The sequence below is a fragment of the Tamandua tetradactyla genome, chromosome 8 (genome assembly GCF_023851605.1).
Source record: "Tamandua tetradactyla isolate mTamTet1 chromosome 8, mTamTet1.pri, whole genome shotgun sequence".
In the NCBI taxonomy this organism is placed as follows: domain Eukaryota; kingdom Metazoa; phylum Chordata; class Mammalia; order Pilosa; family Myrmecophagidae; genus Tamandua; species Tamandua tetradactyla.
The window spans coordinates 96,495,577-96,517,226 of record NC_135334.1 but is presented as its reverse complement, the minus strand read 5'-3'; the positions used below and the strand labels follow the sequence as shown (position 1 = coordinate 96,517,226).

The following is a 21,650-nucleotide window of genomic DNA, read 5'->3' as shown; positions in this document are numbered from 1 at the left end:
TTCTCCAAAGAAGATATGTAAATGGCATAAGCACATGAAAAGATGCTCGATATCATTACCCATTAGGGAAATGCAAATCAAACCCACTGTGAGATACTACTTCCCATCCACTGGAATGGCTATCATACACACACACACACACAAAAACAGAAAATACTAAGTGCTGGCAAGGATGTGGAGAAATAGAAACCCTAGTACATTGTTGGTGGGAATGTAAAATGATGCAACTACTGTGGGAAAGAATTTGGTGGTTTTTCACAGAGTTAAAAAAAAGAACTGTCATATAACTCAACAATCCAACTTCTAGGTATATAAGCAAAAAAATTTAAAGCAGGAATGAGAAAGATATTTGTACACCAATGTTCATAGCAGTGTTATTCACAATAGCCAAAAAGGTGAAAGCAACCCCAATGCCAGCAGTAGATAAATGAAAAAACAAATTGTGGTGCATACACACACACACACACACACACACACACAATGGAATATCAATCAGCCTTAAAAGGGGATGAAGTTCTGATACATGTCATTACACGAGTAAGCCTTGAAGACATCACGTTGCATGAAATAAGTCAGCACACAAAGTGACAGGTATTGTTTGATTCCACTTACATGGGAACAGTTAGAATATGCAAAAATAGAAAGAAAAAGCAGAGTACAGGTTACCAGGGGCAGGGGGCAGGGGGAGTGGGGAGTTAATACATGAGTGAAGGGTTTCTGTTGGGGTGATGGGGAAGCTCTGGTTATGGATGAATGGTGGGGGGAGCACAACAGTGAGTGTGGTTAATCCCACTGAATGCTATGCTTGGGAATGGTTGAGATGGGAAAATCTATGTTGTATACATATTCTGCAATTCAAAAAAGAAAATAAAGAGAAACTAAAGAATCAATGAAAATTAAACACAATACACGAATCTGGATTGCACCTAATAATGGAGGAGAAAAGGCCCAAAAATGATGTTACTGAAAAAAGTAGTATATAGACTATTTGTTTCATATTAATATCAAAGTTCTTGAACTTGATAACTGCAATTAAAGCGGATTTCTTTGTTCTTAGGACCTGTACATGGAAGTATTATGTGTTCAAGGAGCATGATGCATACAACCTACACATATGTTTAGAAAACAGACCAATAGATAAACATGGAGAACAGAGAGATGGGTTAATAGACGGATAGCTAGAATGTAGCACAAATGTTTCAAAATGTTGAAATTAGTGGAACTGGGTATTAGGCAGGTATTATCTGGGAGTTCCTCAGTATGAGTTTTGTATTATTTTTGCAATTGTCTTGTAAGTGAAATTATCTCAAAATAAGAAGCTTGAGGGGGAAAAAAAAGATTTACTACCAAGCAAATTTTTATGATTAATAGAATTTTATATTGTCTAAAATATAACAGCATCTAATTTTGTATTCATATAAAATACATTTGTGATATAATAAAATTCATACTTTTATTGCAATTTTTTTTTTAAGTAGCAGCTTTGGAATGGGGCATCTCTTTTTAAGAGGAAATACAACTGTCTAACTCTGAAAATCTGAACAACTTAGTGTTTGTATCACACCAAGAAGGGGATGTCTTTAAGTCTAAATGATTCAAAAAGGCAGTTCTGTGTCTTCTCAAGTTTCCTAAAAATCCAAGAATTTACCTAAGGGTAATACTGGCAATTGCCAGTAATGCCCAAAAAAGCTGTGCTATGCTCACCTGTGAAACTCAATTCCAAGGAAAGCCTCATTTTTAATATAACAGAAGCTATTCTCAGGGATGATTTGGTTTCCCTTATGAACTTTGTTTTTATTTTTAATTTACTTAGACTTTTCGGACAACACTGGCGAGCTCTCATCTCTGTAATAAATGCATCAGACAGACAGAAAGGCAAAGGAGTATTAAGGCAAAAAGCTAATTTTTCAAATATATCTAATATGTAACTTGCCTTTCTTCCTCTTACCTGCTTTCCCACCACCAGCTAAATTCCGTAACAACAATAAAGCAGAAAAACAACTCTGAATCAGAAAATGAATTCCATTTTCTGCCATTGGTATTAGCATGCTGAATTTATTCAAATTCATTTTCAAATGCTATTTCTACACTATTTATTATTTTCTCCAAGAATGCCTACAGATCCAAAATAGATACCATATCACATCTGCATCTCTTTTCTATCGTACCTCTGTTCAAGCATTTATCTAAGCAATCATGGACCGAATCATTTATTCTTAACTCTACACATTCAAAACAGAGAGCCTTTTTCACAATAAGAGGTCAATGAAAGGATCTGAGTTCATTAGTCACATAGGGAATTGCTTTTTATTCCTTTAAATAATATTTATTTGGCATTTGCTATATTGAAGGGAAAAAACTTGTCTATTGTGTTGAACCTTTAAGCTTAATTGAAAAATCACTCTTGCACTCTTCAAAACAATGAAAGTCTCAAAATTAAATACATTACAAGCTGAAATGCCACTCCAAGTGCAGCTTAATTTGCATAGATGGATTTGTCAAAGATTTAAACAGAGATAATGAAGAATTCCTAGTTTCTAGTATTTCTTCTTCCTGAGATTGGAGACAGAGGTGATTACAGCACAAGGTGGGATAGGCGATCCTACCAGAAAGGAGGGTGGTTTTCTCTATGTCAAGACTACCCAGCATAACTTCCAGAGCAAGCCCGGGGAGGTGGATGCTCATGGGTCACTAAGGGAGGTGGCAGACAGAGGACAAAAAAAGGGGATATTTCTTTAAAGTAGCTTCCCTGTTCCTTCTCTGCTTGAAAAACTGCGGTCATGCCACAAGGCCAGAATTCCTCCAGAGGGCTCTTTACGCTGACCTCCTTCACCTGAAAGTGGTGCGAGCTCCTCCTTCGACCTGTCCTGTATCAAGCCAGAGAACAGTCATTCACAGGCATCCCCCTCCTTGAAAGGAGAAAAGGAAGAGTGAACCCTTTTAGGCAGAGCCTGGGCTGATGTGGAATCAATTTTCCTTTGATTTGACTTTGGTTACAACTCCTGTCCTGCTTGTGTTTGCTTTCTGGTAGGACTCCACAGCTTCACTGTGAACCAACGGTGAGGACTTCCGGCTGCTTTCCAAGACTTCTTGGTACCAATCTCTAGACCAGGGCCCTGACAGCAACTTGCAGCCTCTGCTAGGCTCTACGAGGTCAAGTCTCTGGGGTAAGGTATACATTTTCTTAGGAACCATCTTCCTCTCATAGTTGACTATTTTATGTAGGTTTAACAACATCACTAATAACCACCATTCAGTGGTAGAATGCTCACCTTCCATGCAGGAGACCTGGGTTCAATTCCCAGACCATGCACCCAAAAAAATAATAATAAAAATTTTTTTTTAAATAACAACCACCACCACTGTGGCACACCCATCATGCACCAGGCACCAACTCAGACACCTCACTTGCCTGGTCTAATGGAATAATTATCACCATTTTACAGTTTAGGAGAAACTGAAGTTGAACAAGTCCAGTGTGATCTGTCCAAGGCTACAAACATTCAAGGAAGTGATATAAAGGAGACTCTCAATCAAGTCGGTCTGACTCCAAAGCCCTTTTCCTACATGTGTTCTACATGTTAAACATATTTGCTGAAGCAACTCAAACCAAATCTCTCAAACTTAGCTCAAACCCATCAGCTAAATCTTGCAACCAAAAAAGAAGTTTATTCAATAAAAGGCAAAGCCTGGGTCTAGATGGATTTGATGGTATGAATTTCATTTTATCCAGGAACCATGTTTACTTCTCAGTTTGCCTCACCATCATTAACCCAGAAATGTCTTCCAAGGAAAAATGTGCTGATCTCCAGACTCCTTCCACTCCACTCTGCCAAAAGGGAGACTTATACTTCTGCTTCCACCAGCATGTCAGACTAGATACCATGAAAGACTTCACTGATTGCATCAACCAAAATGCTGGATAAAATCTAAAATCTTATAAAACTCATCGCTGAACTGACATGAAAGGAAATGAAATCCCTAAAGGCCAAAATAAAGTGACAGCAGGGAGGGAGGTGGGCACCAAAGCCAGACCATCCTGAAGGTTTCTGCGGAGGGAAGCTCAGGGTGCAGGAAAGAAGAGTGAAACTCTACGGCCCAATACCAGAGGCCTTAAATAAAGCTCTTGCATAAAGGGGGGGAGCCCAAAAGGCTATACATTCAGTTTAAGAGTGAACAAAAAAGAAACAAAGCCAGCACAAGGCAAAGAAAGAAGACGTTCCTGTTCGGACCTTGGCACTAGGTAAAGGGGGAAATCTTCCTTGAGAATTCACCTGGCCTAACCTAAGTGTGCAGTCTGATTACGAGCAGTCTCTGTGGCCTAAAAATCCTCAAGCAGATAATTTCATTAAAGGCAGTCCTGAGTGGTCCTGGCAGAAGCATATACAACAGCAACCTAGGATTCAAAGAATCCCAATATGTCTCCATGCAAAACAGGCAGCAAATAATCAAAAGAGTGAGTTAAAAATCTTTGGTCTTGCCCTCACTTTCTCCCTTGAAAAGCTACCACAAGCTCTACTATGTTCACAGGTTTCACTTCCAACAGGTACCATCTGAAAACATCAGGTCAACTCAACAAACCGATCAAACATGCCTCTTTTCCTTTCTTTTTATCAGCTTATTCTCCATTCTCGCTGATATCGCCATCCTCCTGCTGGTAGCATCCACCTCCCTCTCTCCACAGTCATTTACTCTTTGTATCTTTTGTCTTTCTTTCCAACATGCTCTTCTCCACCCATAAACTTTCTCAGTCATTACTGAGTATCTGGATCTGAGACTCAGCTCTGCTATCCTACTACCTTGGGGAAAGTTATTTAATTGTCCTGTACCTACATTTTCTCCTCTGTAAAATGGGCTAATAAATCAGGCTTAGCCCATGGGATTGTTGTGATGATTAAAGTGAGAGCAAATATAAAATTTTAAGCATTGTAACTAGCACACATTAAATGCTCAATACATATTACCTAATACTAAAGAGTGACTTTACAGCTTCTTCTAGATGACAGAATAGAAAAACTATGGCTCATGGGCCAAACCCAGCCCATCACCCATTTTTACATGGCCCATGAGCTAAAAATAGTTTTACATTTTTCAATGATTATATTTAAAATCATTTATAAACGATTATACTTAAACGACATAAGTATTTACATAATATCCTCGATTTTGCCTCTGGGCCTACAAGTTCTAAAATTTTCTAGCTGGCCCTTTACAGAAAAAGTTTGCCAATTTCTATTCTAAATTATTGTAGATTCTAAATTACGCAGTGAAAATGGAAGTACTCAGTTTTCAAATCATAATTCTATTCATGGTTTGGAAGAAACATAAATCTGCCAAAGTGCCAGAGTAGGAGTGGGGGGGTTAGAAAGTAGATTAAAACCATTTTCTGCCTGTAATTTCCTATAATTAAGTATCTTGTGTCTCACAAATGCCCATTTTACATAATAATGCTTAGAGGATAGAGCTCAATGTGGCTCCTTGACAATGTATGGCTAAAAAGAGAAAAATGGCATTCCCTGCAATAAGAAAGACTGAAAAAGAAAAGGGCATCCTCAAAGCTGGGGAAAGGAGAACTGCAATCACCAGAGACTGAGTGGCATGTTTCTCGTCCCAGAAATTTGGTAGCAACCTAAAATATAATTAACAGTATCGAGATCATGCTGCTCCAGACAACAGGAAAGAAAAGTCTCTATATGCTGCAAGCTGGGAAGGCAAAAAATTGCCTGCGTCTCACATTTTCACCGCACTCTGAAGTGAAAAGCTAATACTCCAGGTCTCCATTTTCAGCCTCGCTCTTTCTCTTATGTAAATGTTCCATCTCTCCTTTCCAGACTAAAAGGGGACCTGGCCAAAACCCTAGTTTTAAACAGAAGAATTATCTTCAATGACACAACCTATGGGTTTGAAATGCAGCCCTACCTCCCAAACACTAAACCCACCTACCAGTTTTTTTTCCAGGTGCCATGGTTGATGGTAGAAAGTGGAGAACAATCCTAGCTGCAGGTGGAATAAGATTAATGTATCATTTCCACTGTTACTGAAAATCTTCCTTCCTCAGAGCAAAATGTCTCTTAGGCCCAGCCTAATTCTTTCTTCACCCTAGGCTAGAACTCATGTCTACAACTTACCGGCATCATAACAACAGCATCAGCACCATTGTCTACTTATTTAGTGCCTTTCTCTAAAAGGCTCAGGGCTTTTCATTATGAATCTAAACTTTATGAATATATATTAAAGCCCTTAATTGCTTACATCTTTGGCTCTGCTAACTCGGTTATGAGCGTCTCTGCGGTAAAAATCATGGCTTGTTCATCGTTACCCACTTTGTGTCTAACACAATACCTGGCAAACGGCAGGACTTAAAGATGCTTGTGGAGTGGGCGACAAAGAGGAGGAAATAGAATTATAAAACTGAAGGTGACGAAAGGTAAACTTTGTCTCCTTTATGATTTAACTCAGGATCAGTCTGAAAATGAATCATACACTTGAAATGTAATATAATGCCTTCCTGTGATAGTAATCTGCTCCTAACGATAGCTATTCGCCCCTTCTGGTTATTGACAATTATTCTTACATCCAGAATGCATTAGCTTATAAGCAGCAGCGGCTGTGACCATATATCTTCTCACAGTTGTACAAGTTTAACAGCCAATGGATAAATTTCTTTTCCATTCCCAGGGAATCTACAGAGATACATATTGCTTCTTGCTCCCAACATTTTTCAAGTAAACATTGTGACACAGTCTAATAGTATCAAAGACATGAATGGTTATGTGTACCATAGGTAGTCCTATTTCAAGTAAAAATGAACTATTTTTGTAGTAACATATTGTAGATGCCAGGGCTAAAAATGTTTCCATTATAGCATATCATCCTAAATTCCGAATAGGACAGAGAAAGAACTGAAACATCACAAGTGAAATGCAGACACCTACTTTTTCAGTCATCTTGGCCAAAAGCTCTTGTAAATCCATTATTCCTTGCACCAGGCTTAAGAAATCACTGCAGGTTGGGCAAGCTCAATAAAGAAAATAGAAAATATATATTGATACAGTGCTTATATGAGAAAGAAATTTTTAAAACAGTGGTTATCTGGCTCTATAGAAGAGTTTTTGCTGTTTTAGTTAAATACTACTTTGAAATGGATGTGAAATCAGAGGGTTTCAGGTCTGGATCTTTTTCCTTTTTTAATAAGCAAAAAGAAAGGAACAGGAAAAAGCGCTATTAATTAAAAAGAAAGGTAATACAACATTTTTAAATTGAAATTAAACCCTCATTTTTACTGAGAGATGACTGAAAAACATGTGGAGTATCAAAAAAATAAGCTCAGATCTAGGCCAAGATATTTAAATATTTTGAATAGATAGATATTTTGAATAGATAGATAGATAGATCTTTCTGTATTAATTTACAGAACCAGAGCTGCTAATCATCTTCTGTTTTTTTATTTTTTTATACTATATAATTCAAACTCTCTGAAAAAAATTCAGAGGCACAGAAGTATATAGTATAAATTAAATGTCCTCCTTCACAACCCTTACACCATCTCAGAGGTCAACACTGTAAAACATCTACTTCTAGATTTATTTCTCTGGTACTATCAATAGGTATATATAATATTTAAAATTCACAAATGTGTGTTTTAAGGTGTTACTTACTGCGATTTAGGTTCGGACACTGTGTTATATATCCATTTGGCACAAAGCTGATTTTCCCATCTTGGATGATCCCCTGGATAAGAGAGGAGAGAGGTGGCGATCAAGATTATAGCCGTCAGTTCAAATGTGTGCAGCCACACACTCTGTTCAGGTCAGATTATTTTTTAGCAAGACATATTCTCACTCAAAAGGTGAGTTAGCCTTAGCCCATGCTGAACTACTCCAGACCATCCCCTTCTAGAAATCATGGTATGTAAGTTCATCTAGAGAAGGCTACAATCACTTACCCCAGGTTAATGCTAATAAGATCACAGCACCAGTAATGAATCACTGCGAGAACTTACTGACAAAAAAGGTACTGTCAAATTGTCAAAAAAAGGCATCGATGCAACAAAAATTTTCCTCAATCCCTTAGTTATCCTTGAACATTAATATTGCTGAAACCAAAAAGAAAGAGATCATAGAAACACATTAGACTAAAATGTTTCTATCAATCCATTTAGTCAAGGAAATAAAATTAGACATGGGGAAAATTCTATAACCATCTTTGCTCCTCAGCTAATTGAGTGAGTAACTGATAAACTAGTAAGTCTTAAGATCTGCTCAACATCTCACTCTAAGAAAGGGTTGTCTCTTAATTCTGTAGCTCAATCTGGAAGAACAGCCCTAATTTTAAAAAGTCATGAGGGTTGTCACCTCTCAATGAAAATGTTGACTCGGTTTTTGGATCTGTTCAAACTGCATCTCAAGAATCTGTTTTTAGGGGTTTCTTTCCCCCTGATTTGATGGAAGAAATATTAAAGAACAGATGGAAGATGTGGAAGCAGGTTCAGAACATTGAGCCTAATCAATAAATAAAATGCAGGTTTAAGCTATTGCTGCAAGTCTTTCAGAGGGAGTAACATTTAACATTTGTGCACTCATCTTCTTAGCAGCAGAAGTAATCAGCATATCTGTTTTCTGCTTATTATTCAAGGTAAAATAATTGGAAATATTAATAGAAATAATAGTATCACAGCACCTCTTCCTCAGAACTATATACATTCATTAACCTCTTCCTCTTTGAGGATGATGCAGTGTTTGTGATTATGAGAAGAGACCATCTCACCACAGGAAAGAAAGCCCTGCCAGCGCTTCTCAATATTAATTCATAATCGCTTGCAGAGGAATAGCAGGGGGAAATTAATGGAGCACAATCTACATGAATCAGCATCTCCCTGGTACAAAGCTGCTCAGTTTTAAAAACAAATTACCTTTGCTGAAAGGCCGGGGACCTTTCAAGCACATGTGGTAATATGAGAAAAGCATGGAATCGGCAGTCAAGGGAACCTAGGTTCAGGTCTTAGATCCATCTCTAGTTAACTGGTTGAGCTCAGGCAATACGTCAGCCACCTTCTCTGAGCCTAGGATTTTTATCTAGAAGAAGAGGTGCTGGATGCAAAAGCTAAAGATCTTTCAGCACTCAAGTACTGGGATTCAATGTACCAGATAACCAATCGGAAATTTGTCACAATTTAAATTTCTATGTTTTCATTACTTTTCAAAGTGGGAAAGAAAAAAAAAAAAGAACCCAGTAAAAAAGGACAAAGGTATAGATTTCCATCAAAGAATTGACCATCGGTCAGTTATATCTAATGTGATATTCATTAGAAAACATCTGTCGAACTGGATTGACAATGGGTGAATTTAAAATGACCAGCCAGCCAGATTTGTCAAGGGTTTTCAGTGCCAAAAACTAGACAGCCCCAAGCAAACCGAAAGAGTTGGTCTCTGTGACAGAGAAGAGACAAAAGCACAAGAAACATGAAAGGACAAAGTCCACCTATTAGCCATTGTTGGAAGACCCTAAATCATTCCTATTTCTATCAAGCATGGAGAGGGTAGGCACTATAGTTGTATAAAGTTCTATGTATCCCAGAAAAGTCATATTCTTAAATTTAATCCATTCTTGTGGGTATGAACCCATTGTAAGAAGGACCTTTTGATGAGGTGACTTCAGTTAAGGTGTGGCCCACCTCAGTTAGAATGGGTCTTAATCTAATCACTGGAGTTTTTAAGAAAGAATGAAATTCAGGCAGAGAGAGAAAGCCACAGGAAACTAGATGCCCAAACAAAACCTAGAAAAAAAGGAAGAGACTAAGAAATGCCACTATGTGCCTTGTCATGTGACATAATAGCCAAAGATCACCGGCAGCCAAAATACCAGTTTTGGGGGAGAAAGTATTGCCTTGATTTGTACATTTTCCTGGCCTCAAAATTGCAAGCTAATACATTCTCATCATTTAAGCCAATCCATTTCATGGTATTTGCTTCAGCAGCCTAGGAAACTAAAACAGGACTTTGGGGTTTCCCAGGTCATGGAACTTTCAGCATCAAAACCAAGAGTCCCAAGCAAACCAGGACAGTTGGTCACCATAGGTGACACAGAACTGGCAAAAGCACAAGTACCATGGAAGGCAAGGCTCATCCATTACCTGTTTATTGGAAGACCTTAAGTCATTTCTATTTTTAAAGCACAGAAAGGACACTCAGAAACTTGGAGTACATTTGTCATGGTATTAACCACCTTTCCATAAACAAATAGAAAATCCACTTCAAAAGGATGTCCCATCCCACTTATCCTATGGCAACATAATAGAGTACACAGCAGTTTTCCTTTCCCCTTTTCCTTTTTTTAAAGATCCTCTAGTGATTTTGGTAACATTATAAATTACAAATTGCCTCCCCCCATACCTTTCCTCCACCTGCATCCACTTTGCACTTCTGTCTTTCCACATTTAATCTCTTTCACACACGTGTTACACAGATCACAGGTGAAGGTCAATGATGCTGACTTGAACAAAATAAAAAATGAAAGCAGACAGCTTCTCAATGCTCATTAATACAAAAACCCAAAGCAGTTAGTGGTTTTTTTTCTGAGGAAAGGTCATGGGGGTCAGAGGCACGAAAACTTGCTCTTGCCAAATATATCATGACGGGAATGTTAATTCACTTGAATGGATATCAGTCAATGCTACCAATATACTGTAAAAATACCAAATGTAACCAAAAGTATGTATGTATGTATGTATGTGAATACATGCATGTGCAGATGCACACGTGTGCATTCTAGCACCTTCCCTAAAGCAAGAACCAGAGCATCTTGCATCAAATCCCCATAGGAACTATGTTAGTGCCTAGATATATGCCAATAAAAGAAGCATTCATTAAGTATGTAATTTTCTTTAAATAATTACAAAAAAGGAATTTTATAAAGAATAAAACTGCAAACTAGAAAGTAGCTCAAGTAGCCTTCTTCCTCCCAAAAAATCATCTATGAGTATTTCCATAGATAAAAATGTACATTTTTAAGCACTGTAACTTTTCTCAAAGGAGATAAGGAATAAAAAAGGCAAAATTTCTATCCTTTCTCCTCATTTAACTTAAAACAGATTTACACTTAACTGGAAACTGCAACTCTAGCTGGGCCTATATTAACTGAACTCATTGATGTCATTTTTCCAAACCCATGTTCATTTCATCTCATTCCTATCATACCATGTTTTATTTCAACTGTAGCAGTTTCCCGCAAACCTCAAATCTCTTAGAAATCACCTTGAGCATCTGCTTAAAGTTCAGATCCCCGGGGCAATCCCTAGAGATTTCGCTTCAGTAGGGTCGGGATGAGCCCAGATTCTCCCTTATTAAAAAGGCGTCTCAGGTGATTCTGAGGAAAGATCAGAGACCTCTGTTTGAAAACCCTGCTCTATTGTCAATCACTGCTTTTGGGGGGCAAGAAGGTTTACTCACTAAAAGTGCAAAGGAGTTAAAATAACATCCAAATCCTATCTAGGAACAGAGTAAAATCTCATTCATTTGGAACCGAATGGAGCCCAACAGATGTACCATATTATAAACACCATAAGGGCAAGTGTCATATATTGTCATCTCAGTTTCCCCTACAATTCCTACCATAGTATATTTTGCATAGCAGAAATGATAAATATTTTTAAAGTATCAAATTCCTAAAAACTAAGAATTATATTGACCCACATAATTTTGAAAGATGACAGGGTCTGTGAATATCACGTCGGGCATTTGTTTTTAACCTAGGGATACATATTAGAATTTTGGAGGGGGCTAGGGGAAGACAAGGCAGGTTTATTTTGAAAAAGCTTCTGAGGTGATTTTGATACTCCCAAAAAGAATCACTGATCTAGGGCTAGATTACCTGGTCATCTGACCTATGAGAAACCTAAGACTTGAATACTTTAAGTAAAGCTTCCCTGGAGGACACTTTAATCCTAAAACATATACTGTAAGTCTACTAACTCCAAAACCAGTGTTGCACCACTGCAACTTGTGGCAGCCCTGTAGTTACAGAAGCTAACAAGATGTTGCTACAAGGAGGAACTGTTATCAAAATGAAATCTATCCAAATTGCCTTAATGGATAGATACCAATCAACTGTACATAACAAATTACCTGCTAACATTTTGCTAAAACAGCTTTTCAGTGCTGGAAGAGAGGTCTTTTTAGATAGCCTAAAATGCCTCTCTCCCTGCCCCACAAGCTTGTTTACACTATTAATTTGCTAAACAATCTGTTTTCCCGTTGTTAGTTCAATGCTAAATGTCAGATATAAATAAATCCCTCTGTGCAGAGCCCAAAATAATAAGCTTATTAGTATTGATAGAAGGAAGAAGATTTTTTTTCTTTGTCTAATACACCTGTTCCACACTCTACTGAGCCAGCAGACAGCTCACTGTGCAATGAAAAATAAATTTGCAAAAAAAAAAAAAAAATAACAATAAATTTGCACCATGTAGGTTGGACATTTGGGGGAGTTTAATGTTTGGGAAATTAATGTCCATTATTTCCACTGTTGTGAGAACATCTCTCATTTCACAGTAAGGAAAACAAGGAGATGCAATTAAAAAAAAAAAGATTAGAAAACTCTGCTATTAGGACCTGTTATGTATGGAATACCTAAGATTAGGAAAGCCCTTCTAATCCTCAGAACTTGCTGATACAAATGAAAGTAGCTTTACTGTCAAACAAATGCTAATTATTTTTTCAAGCTTTTATATCCCTGCAGAACTCTGTTTACACTGAAGAAAATGGTAGACTTTTTTTTTTTTTTTTTTTATGGCATGCTAAAACACTGAAACAAATTGCTTTGAAAGGGAAAAAGAAGAGGGGTAGGGAGTGTTCCTGCTGGGCATGTAAATATATGGATGAAGATGTGTTCTGCTTATAAACTGGCAAGGACCCAACTTTGGCAACAGGCTAACAAAAAGTAAGACTTGGGAAACTCACAGGAAGGATTTTCAAAATTCAACCAATTATGTGTTTCTCCCCTGAAGACAGTTAATAAAATATTCTGGCTTACATAAAAGCCAAGAGAGACACTTGTCGACTCTCATTATGATCAATAAAAACTGGCAGCTCATTATCATATCATTAGCTGTCCTGCTGTTTCCAAAGTCTTAATGCACAGAAATATTAATTTACAAATGTATAAAATTCCCCAGTTCTGTGACTTTGACTTTCTGCATGAAAGGAAAAACAAGAATTAAACATAGGAGGAATCTGATATAGCTTCTTTTTCTATGTGCCTATAAACATATGTTTACCATCTGTAAAATTATGGAAACCAGCTGAGGTTTAAAAAAAAAAAAAACAGCTGTTGCATAAAAAAATACACTGTAATCAATTTCATTTCCCAGTGACAGTTCAGCAGTTAAATGAGACAGTGATGTCCAGGTAAGGGAAAGGTTTCACACCCAAATTCAACAGAGAATAGAATGAAAGAATGAGAGAGGGAGGGAAGAGGAAGTCTGGGAGAGAAGAAGCGAGAAGACGGAGCAAGCCTGGTCTTACGGGAAGTTTTAGAATGAGAGTTCTCCCTGACATCATAACTATTCAGAAACTATCAAAACACCCAAACCACTGAAGCATCCTATAACTCGCTGCAGTTCACCTAGCTTCTTCATTTCTTTACCCTCCGAAATTGTAACAGCATCATCAGCTTAGAATGAATCAAAGGGAAATTGAGTGAACAGTCAACCATTCTGATAATGGAAAGTGACAATCCTAGGATTCAGATAAGTCTCTCACTAATTGGCCAGCTATTTTCTCAAACAGATGCTGTTTTGATGGAAGGAATCCTGAGCTGTGTTCCCTGCCCCAGGTAGGAATTACTTAGTGTTACAGGTTTATGTGCTGGGCACCAAGCTAATGATTCCATCCTCTATAGCACTTTTATTGCACTATCCACTGGGCCCAGAAATTAGGTTTGACGAGTGAGGAGTTTTTGCTTTTATTTTGCCCATGAAGTGACATATTAATTTTTAAAATAGAATAACGTTATTTCAACCTAAAACACATCATAAGCATTTTTAGTTCTGTAGTAATAAAGTAGGCATGGTTCTTGGACCCAGGAGGCAGCTAGAAGACAAATTTTAAAAGCCCAAAGATATGCCGACTCTCACCTAGAAAGTGGTTACTTCTTTTTTCAGGGAAATTTCACAGCATTGAATTGATCAAGAAGTTATTTCTATAATGAGACACGGACACTTTTCCCCTATCCACCCATCTCACCCAATCATCTCACCTCACTCAAAAAAATCACAGCAGTGTCTAGAATGCCAAGCAGTAAATAGCTTTTGAAAGCTTCCTCTTTTAAAGACCCATCCAATCAGAGCACCCCCACCTGGGAGCAAGGAGACAACACTGCTCCCTGGGGAGACACACGTGTGGAATTGCCATCCATCCCCTCCTGGTGCTGTCCACAGGAACCACCTGCTTTTGGGGGGCTGGAGACCCAGAAGAAGATAACAGGTCCAGCCTCCTCCACGGAACAGGGTAGAATTAGATAAAAATGTTCCACCACTTAACACATGCTAAATCCTTAGTAAATATTTGTCAAATGAATGTTTGAACAAATTAGCAAAAAAAAAAAAAAAACTTTGAAATCAAATAGGCATAGGTTTAAATCCCATGTTCATCTCTCACTGGCTGTGTGTTCCTGTCAAGGTCCTTTAACCTCCCCAGACTCACTGCCTGGTCTACACAAGGGGTCAATACACCTACCGTGTTAAGTTTCTCTAAAAGTGAAATGTAATTAACTGAAGTAATTTCTGGAGGGCTAGACAAGGTATAGAATGTAGGAAGCACTCAAAAAATGTCAGTTCTATTTTCCGCATCCCCTCATTCCACCCCTAAGGCAAAGGAATGGTCTCAGTCTCTGAACACTCCCTGTTCTTTCTTCCTGTATCAGCTATCTGGGCTTTCAAGCGTAAAGTTCCCGTATCTACAGAGAACCACACACTTACCAAGCTAGAATGGGTACTATGACTTTTCTTTCTAATTGCATACTCCCATCTGAAATGGAAGCCTCTAAAAAGAAAAAGAAATTATGCCTATCATTTCTACAGTATAGTCTTAAGCACATAGGAAGCATGAAACACATTAAAAAGGAATGGAGGCGGCGGGTAACAGCGGCTCAGTGGCAGATTTCTTGCCTGCCATGCAGGAGACTTAGGTTTGATCCCAGAGCCTGCCCATGTGGGAAAAAAAAAAAAAGGAATGGAGAGTGAACTTTTAATACATAAGAAAGGAAGGGAGTGGACATCAGTTGTGCACCTAGGATGTGCAAGCAATTTTTGTTGGGTTTTTTTTTAGTCTTCTTCTTTCTCTATTTTTTTTTATTTTTGTTTTTGTTCATTTTCTTTGTGCAAGCTGTTTTTAATACATATTCTTATATAATCTGCATTAACTTCATGAGGAACATCTTTGTAAATGGGGGGAAAAATCATAGCTTGTGCATGCACTCATTTTATAAGTATATTTTCAACCTTTATATACCTAGTTCATTGCTGAAATAAGCACAGTTCTTACCCTGGTAAAGCTTACAATCTAGAAAGAGAGATGAAAAATAAACTAGTAAACACCCACATAGTGTATACTCAGGACCAGTTACATAATTTGCAAAACCTCATTCAAAAATTATTAATACTTTCAAGACAGCAACAGAGCATTAACCTAATCATGGAGCCTTTCTAAGCACAGGCCCCTGTAAGATTGCACAGGTTACCTGCCCATGAAGCCAGCTCTGCCTACGCTTTCAAACTATAAATGTGACAGAGGAATTGGAGGAGTTTCAGGGAGAAAGCATGTGGTAGGTTGACTGCAAAGTGAACTCTCTCCCCATATTCACATACCCTTGCATTGTGATTCTGCAGCTGCTAACATGAAGAGGAGGAGTCTGTTTCCTTACCCCTTGACTGCCAGGCTTATTTTGTGGCTTGTTTTACCCAACAGAACACAGTGGAAGTGATGGAACGGCCAGTTCGAAGCCAAAGCATCGAGAGCCTTGTAGATGTCCACTCTTTCCCTTGAGATACCGCCTAGCACCATGGGCACAAGCCTAAGTTACCCTGCTGGATAATGAGAGACATGGGGTCTAGGCTTGACTCTCCACCAAAAGCAAATCACTAGACATATGAGTGAGACTATCCCAAACCATACAACCCTCAGGTGATCTCACCAGCCAACATATGAGCAAACCTAAAGGGGGTCAAGGAAGCCTGGTCCTTAATAACAGTATCTCCCACTGACCTATGAATTTATTGTTGTAAGGCCAGTTTTGATGGTTAGTGATAGATAACAAATTAATGTATTGGATGATAGGAAAGAACCTAAATAAGTAGGGTCGTCCAGGAAGACATTATTTAAGCCAAGACCTGAAGGATTATGAAGAGTTGACACTGCAAACAGCTGAGTGAAGTCTGTTCTGAATAGAGGCATATGGAAAGTCCCTGGTATGTGCAAGGGACTAAAGGAAGAACCATGTGACTGGGGCACAGTGTACAGAAGAGAACATGACATGCGATAGGATTGAAGAGAAAATCAAGCTCCAATCGAACAGGATCTGGTAGACTCAGGTCAATTAGATTCCAATTGAGATGCAATGGAAAGTCACTAAAAAGAGTCAAGCGAGAAAGCATGTGATTGATTGATTAAAAAAAAAAAAAAACTAACAAGTGCATACCATTATGAAGAAGTAATTCCAGGATAAAAATTCTGACCTATGTGACTTAAAAGCCAATGTCTTTTCTCCTGGCCCATGTGTTATTATGTTTCTATCTAAAGCAGTGGTTCTCCAAGTGTCCCTAATCAGAAACTCTGAGGATGGAACCCAGCTACCCCTGTTTAACAAGCCCTCCAGGGGACTCTGATGCCCTCTAGTTAGAGAACCACTAATATGAAGAGTACCTAAGTAGGAAGCTAATTACAACCAGATCTTATCGTTCGGGGGATCTTTCTAAAGACCATGGAAAAACCCTAATCAGGCCATCTGTTTTAGTTCGCCAAAGCTTCAGGAACACAAAATACCAGAAATGGATCAGGTTTTATAAAGGGGATTTATTGTTACATGTTTACAGTTCTAAGGCCATTAAAAATGTCCAAACCGAGCAGGCCATGGTGGCTTAGCAGGCAGAGTTCTTGCCTCCCATGCCGGAGACCCAGGTTCAATTCCCAGTACCCGCCCATGCAAAAAAAAATGTCCAAACTAAGGTATCCGGAAAAAGATACTATGACTCTGAAGAAAGGCCGAATGGTGTCCAGGATTTGTGTCACATGGGAAGGCATGTGGCTGACATATGCTGGTCCTTCTTCCAGGTTCTGTTGCTACCAGCTTCTGATTCCAGTGGCTTTCTCACTAAGTGTCTCTGGGTCTCACTTAGCTGCTCCAGAGCAAAACTCTGGATTTCATCTCTTAGGCTTAGCATCTAATGGAAGGGTACATGGCAATGTCTGCTGAGCTCTGGTTCCTGTTCAGCTTCTGTCGGTTCTCTCAGCTCCTTATGTCTCCTGGGGCTTCTGCATTTCCAAACATTTTCATCTAAGCTTCCTCCTGTGGGCCCTCCAAGCATCTCCAAATGTTTGCCTCTATCAGCTCTTTTAAGGACTCCAGTAAACTAATCAAGACTCAACTTGAATGGGTAGTATCACATCTCCATCTAATCAAAAGGTAACGCCCACCACTGGATGTGTCATATCTCCATGGAAACAACCTAATCAAAAGATTCTGTCCTACAATATTGACTCAGGATTGAAAGAACATGGCTTTTCTAGGGTATATAACAATTTCAAACCAGTGCACCATCCACATATATGCCTCGTATATCAGTGTATACACATTTGAGCCTTTGAACAAGCTAAACTAAACTTAGTGAGAAAGCCTTTTAAAATATATAGAGAGATTCCTAAAACCTACAGTTCATATTCTCAATGAGTAGATCTATTTGGGCATAGGAATTTGGATTTTTAAAGTCTCCCCAAGTGATTCTGATGTCTATACAGGGTTAGGAACCACTCAGTGCCCTTTGTTATAGACCAAAGGCCCCCAAACTAAGCCCAGATTCAGATTCACCAGCAACAGAACAAGAAACACAGTATCAGATTAAATGTGTCATTCTGGAACTGACACCTGGGCAAATTTCTGTTGATTCTTGGAAACATGGAAAATATATATTCATAAATTATCACGCTGAGAAATTATGTATCATGCATTTCTATTTGGAAATATTTGTGATTCAAAAAGGATTTACAGTAAATTTCAGCAAATACTTGTGAACATACTGTGCAGCTTAAGAAATAAAATATTATCAATATAGACAAAGTCTTCTAGATGTCTGTGTTTAATTAAATTCCCATTCCTTCCTCTCAGAAATAATCAGAATTTTGAATTTTGTTTGTACCATTTCCGTGCATTTATCTTTTTACTTATGTGAATGTTTCAATAGACAATATACAATATAGGATTGTCAATACTGTAATTTTCTTCTAGCTTCTGTTTCACTCATTATGTTTGCAATTCATTCACGTTTATTCAATTTCACTGTTTCATAGTATATCTTAGTATGACTCTACCACATTTCATTTAAACATTTTCGGATTGATGAACCATTAGCTGTTTTGTTTTCCCTAAGCTACTGAAATTAACAAAAAAAATTACTCCTATTACCATGCTTGTACAAATATCTCCTCTGCAATCTGACCAAGAGATTCTGTCATTGTGTTCACCTAGGAATTGGGTTTCTGTGTCATTTGGTAGGCAAATGTTCAATTTTAAACAAAAACTCCTGAATCTCTCCCCAAACTGGTTCTACTGATTTGTTTCCACCACAATGCCTCTTTTCTACAATTAACAATGTCAGAATTTTTATTTTCATTTTTGCATGCTGATGGGTAAGAAATCTTATAGTCATTTTAATTTGCATTTCTCAGGTGGCTGATAAAATTCAATTCCTTTTAATACATGCTTTGGCTATTTATGTTTCTGCTTTGGGGAATTGCTTTTTTCATATGTTTTGCCCATTTTTCTATTGAGTACTTTTCTTACCGATTGACAGCAATTCCTTAACGGATCCTATTTCCTTGCTAATAATCTTGTTGTTAAGATCTTCTCTGATGAACAGAATTTCTTTTTTGTTTTATATAGTGTGATGCTTTGGAAATGAATGTACCCCAGAAAAGCATGTTCTTAAAGTTAATCCATTCCTGTGGGTGTAAGTAGGACCTCTTGATGAGGCTACTTCAGTTAAGTTGTGACCCACCTCAATCAGGATGGGTCTTAATCCTATTACTGGAGAATGAAATTCAGACAAAGAGAGAGAAAGCCACAGGAAGCAAAAAGCTACATCATCAGAACCTAAAAGAAAAGCAAGGGACCAGAAGACACTGTCATGTGTCTTGCCATGTGACAGAAGAGCCAAGGATTGCTGGCAGCCAACCTCAGAATGCACAGTCTTTGGGAAGAAAGCATCATCTGATAATGCCTTGATCTGGACTTTCTTTTAGCCTCAAATCTGTAAGATAATGATTTACCACTGTTTAAGCCAACCCATTTCATGGTATGTGCTGGAGCAGCCTACAAAACTAAAACAAATAGTAAATAGCAATATTTTCCATTCTTTGCCTTTTACTTCTTACCTAAAAAAGTATTTTTTACCCTGAGATCATGAAGATATGCTCCTGTGTCAATTTCTGAAGCTTATAAGTATTTAATTCAATTGTAATTGAGTTTTGTGTACAGTGTCAGGAAACGTTGCAAATATGTGTGTGTGCATGTGAGTGTGTGTGTGAAATGTCTAAACAACTGATTTTCCTAATCACTATTGGTGAGTCCATTCTTTTTTCCTTTGACTGGGAATTCCACTTATTTTATATATCAAGTTTTCATATACAATGAAAAGGTCTGTTTTGGCCTCTCCATTTGTGCTTTTTGGTCAGTGTACTGATTCTTGCACTATCATACTCTATCAACTGCTGTAACTTTTACAATAAGCCTTCATATCTGATATGGCAAGTCCCTCCCCCTCCCCCACCCCTTGCGGTCTTCAGAAATGCCTTGGTTATTTAGTTTTCCATATAAATTTTAGTATCAGCTTGCAGATTCCATAGAAAATAAAATCCTATGAGGAATTTATCAGAAGTTCATTGAATCTAGAGTCACGTTGGGAAGATGTGACATTTTTATTATTGTAAGCCTTCTTTTACGAAAGTATGGTATACCTCTCCCCTTAATGGTTTTCAATAAAATTTTATAATTTTCATTGTAATTGCCATGCACATGTTCTGTGTGATTTTGTCTTAAGCACCATATATGTTTCTGTCTCTTTTTTAATATTCTAAATGAAACCCTCAATTTAGTCACTTTTACTGCTTTTACAGTTGTTGCTGTTGTTAGCAATGCAACTGATTTTGTTTATTGGTCTTATATACAGTGCCCTTTCTGAACTCTATTGGTAATTCTAATAATTTGTGGATTCTATCTACTGTGTAGAAAATTACATAATTCATGCATAATTATATTTTTCTTTTTTTTATAGTCCTTATGATTTTTACTCACTTTGCCGGTAAGGACCTTCAATACGTTGAACAGAAGCAATGAATTCTTATATGATTTATGATTTAATGGGAATTTTCTTAATATTCAACAATAAGTATAGTGTTTTTATATATGTACATTTTATATACTCTGTATCAGCTTAATGAAGTTTCCTTCTATTGCTTGTTTGCTAAGATTTTCATCATGAGTCACTGGTGCTTATTTTGGCCTCTTGAGATGACTGCAAGATTTTTTTCTCCTTTTGGCTATTTAATGTAATGAATTATATTAATAAATTTTTCAATGATACAAGCATGATGGTATTTTGAATAACCAACTTTGTCTTTCTCTCGCTCTTTCTTTCTGTGTCTCTCTCTCATGTGCCCATACCCGTAACTGGATTTAATTTGCTCATAATTTTTAATCTAATCAGTGTTGAACCACAATGTGGATTATATTGTTATTTTCTTAGGCAGTTCTTGTCTAATTTGGGAACCAATGTCACACCATTCTCACAAAATGAGATGAGCGGTGTTCTCACTATTCTCTGGAAGAGTTTAATAGGATTGGAATTATTTGCTTACCTCTGTGATAGGTATTTTCTCTCAACACTTTGAAAACATTTTTTCCAACGTTTTCTGTTGTCTACTTTTACTGTTAAAAACTCAGCAGCTCAATCTAATTGTTATTCGTCCATAGACAATTTGCCTTTTCTCTCTGATTACTTTTAAGTTCTTCTCTGTGTCTTTAAGGTTTTGCTATTCTGCCAATAGGTCTAGGTATGGATGGCTTTTCTATCTTGATTTATCTATCGTGTAACAGATAACTGGTAAAAAAAAAAAAAATTTCTTCCCTTTTTTGCATCCACATCCTTGCAATGTGATATTGCAGTTCAACCTTTCAAGAGATGGTGCTCTTTCATCACCCCTCACTCTGGATTTGGCCATATGGCTGCCTGGGGACAATAAAACATTAGCAAGTGTGATCAAGAAGGCTGAACCTATACACCGAGTACTTGCTCTCTTGTTGCACTTGGAATCCCAAGACTATCATATGAACAAGCCTGAATGAGGCTGCTGGGTAATAAGAGAACATATAGAGGAGAACTGAGG

The 21,650-nt window shown here is 37.7% G+C and overlaps 1 protein-coding gene across 1 annotated transcript in view; it reads right to left on the bottom strand.

The window, feature by feature from the left end:
• The window catches only part of NELL1 (neural EGFL like 1), an 884,414-nt gene that overhangs the window by 652,199 nt on the left and 210,565 nt on the right, over positions 1-21,650 (bottom strand). Inside the window, exons 6-7 of the mRNA XM_077114226.1 lie at positions 7,659-7,731; positions 6,936-7,018 (exon numbers count right to left, since the gene is read on the bottom strand). Coding sequence (XP_076970341.1) covers positions 6,936-7,018; positions 7,659-7,731 — 156 coding nt within the window. The remainder of the gene's footprint in view (positions 1-6,935; positions 7,019-7,658; positions 7,732-21,650) is intronic.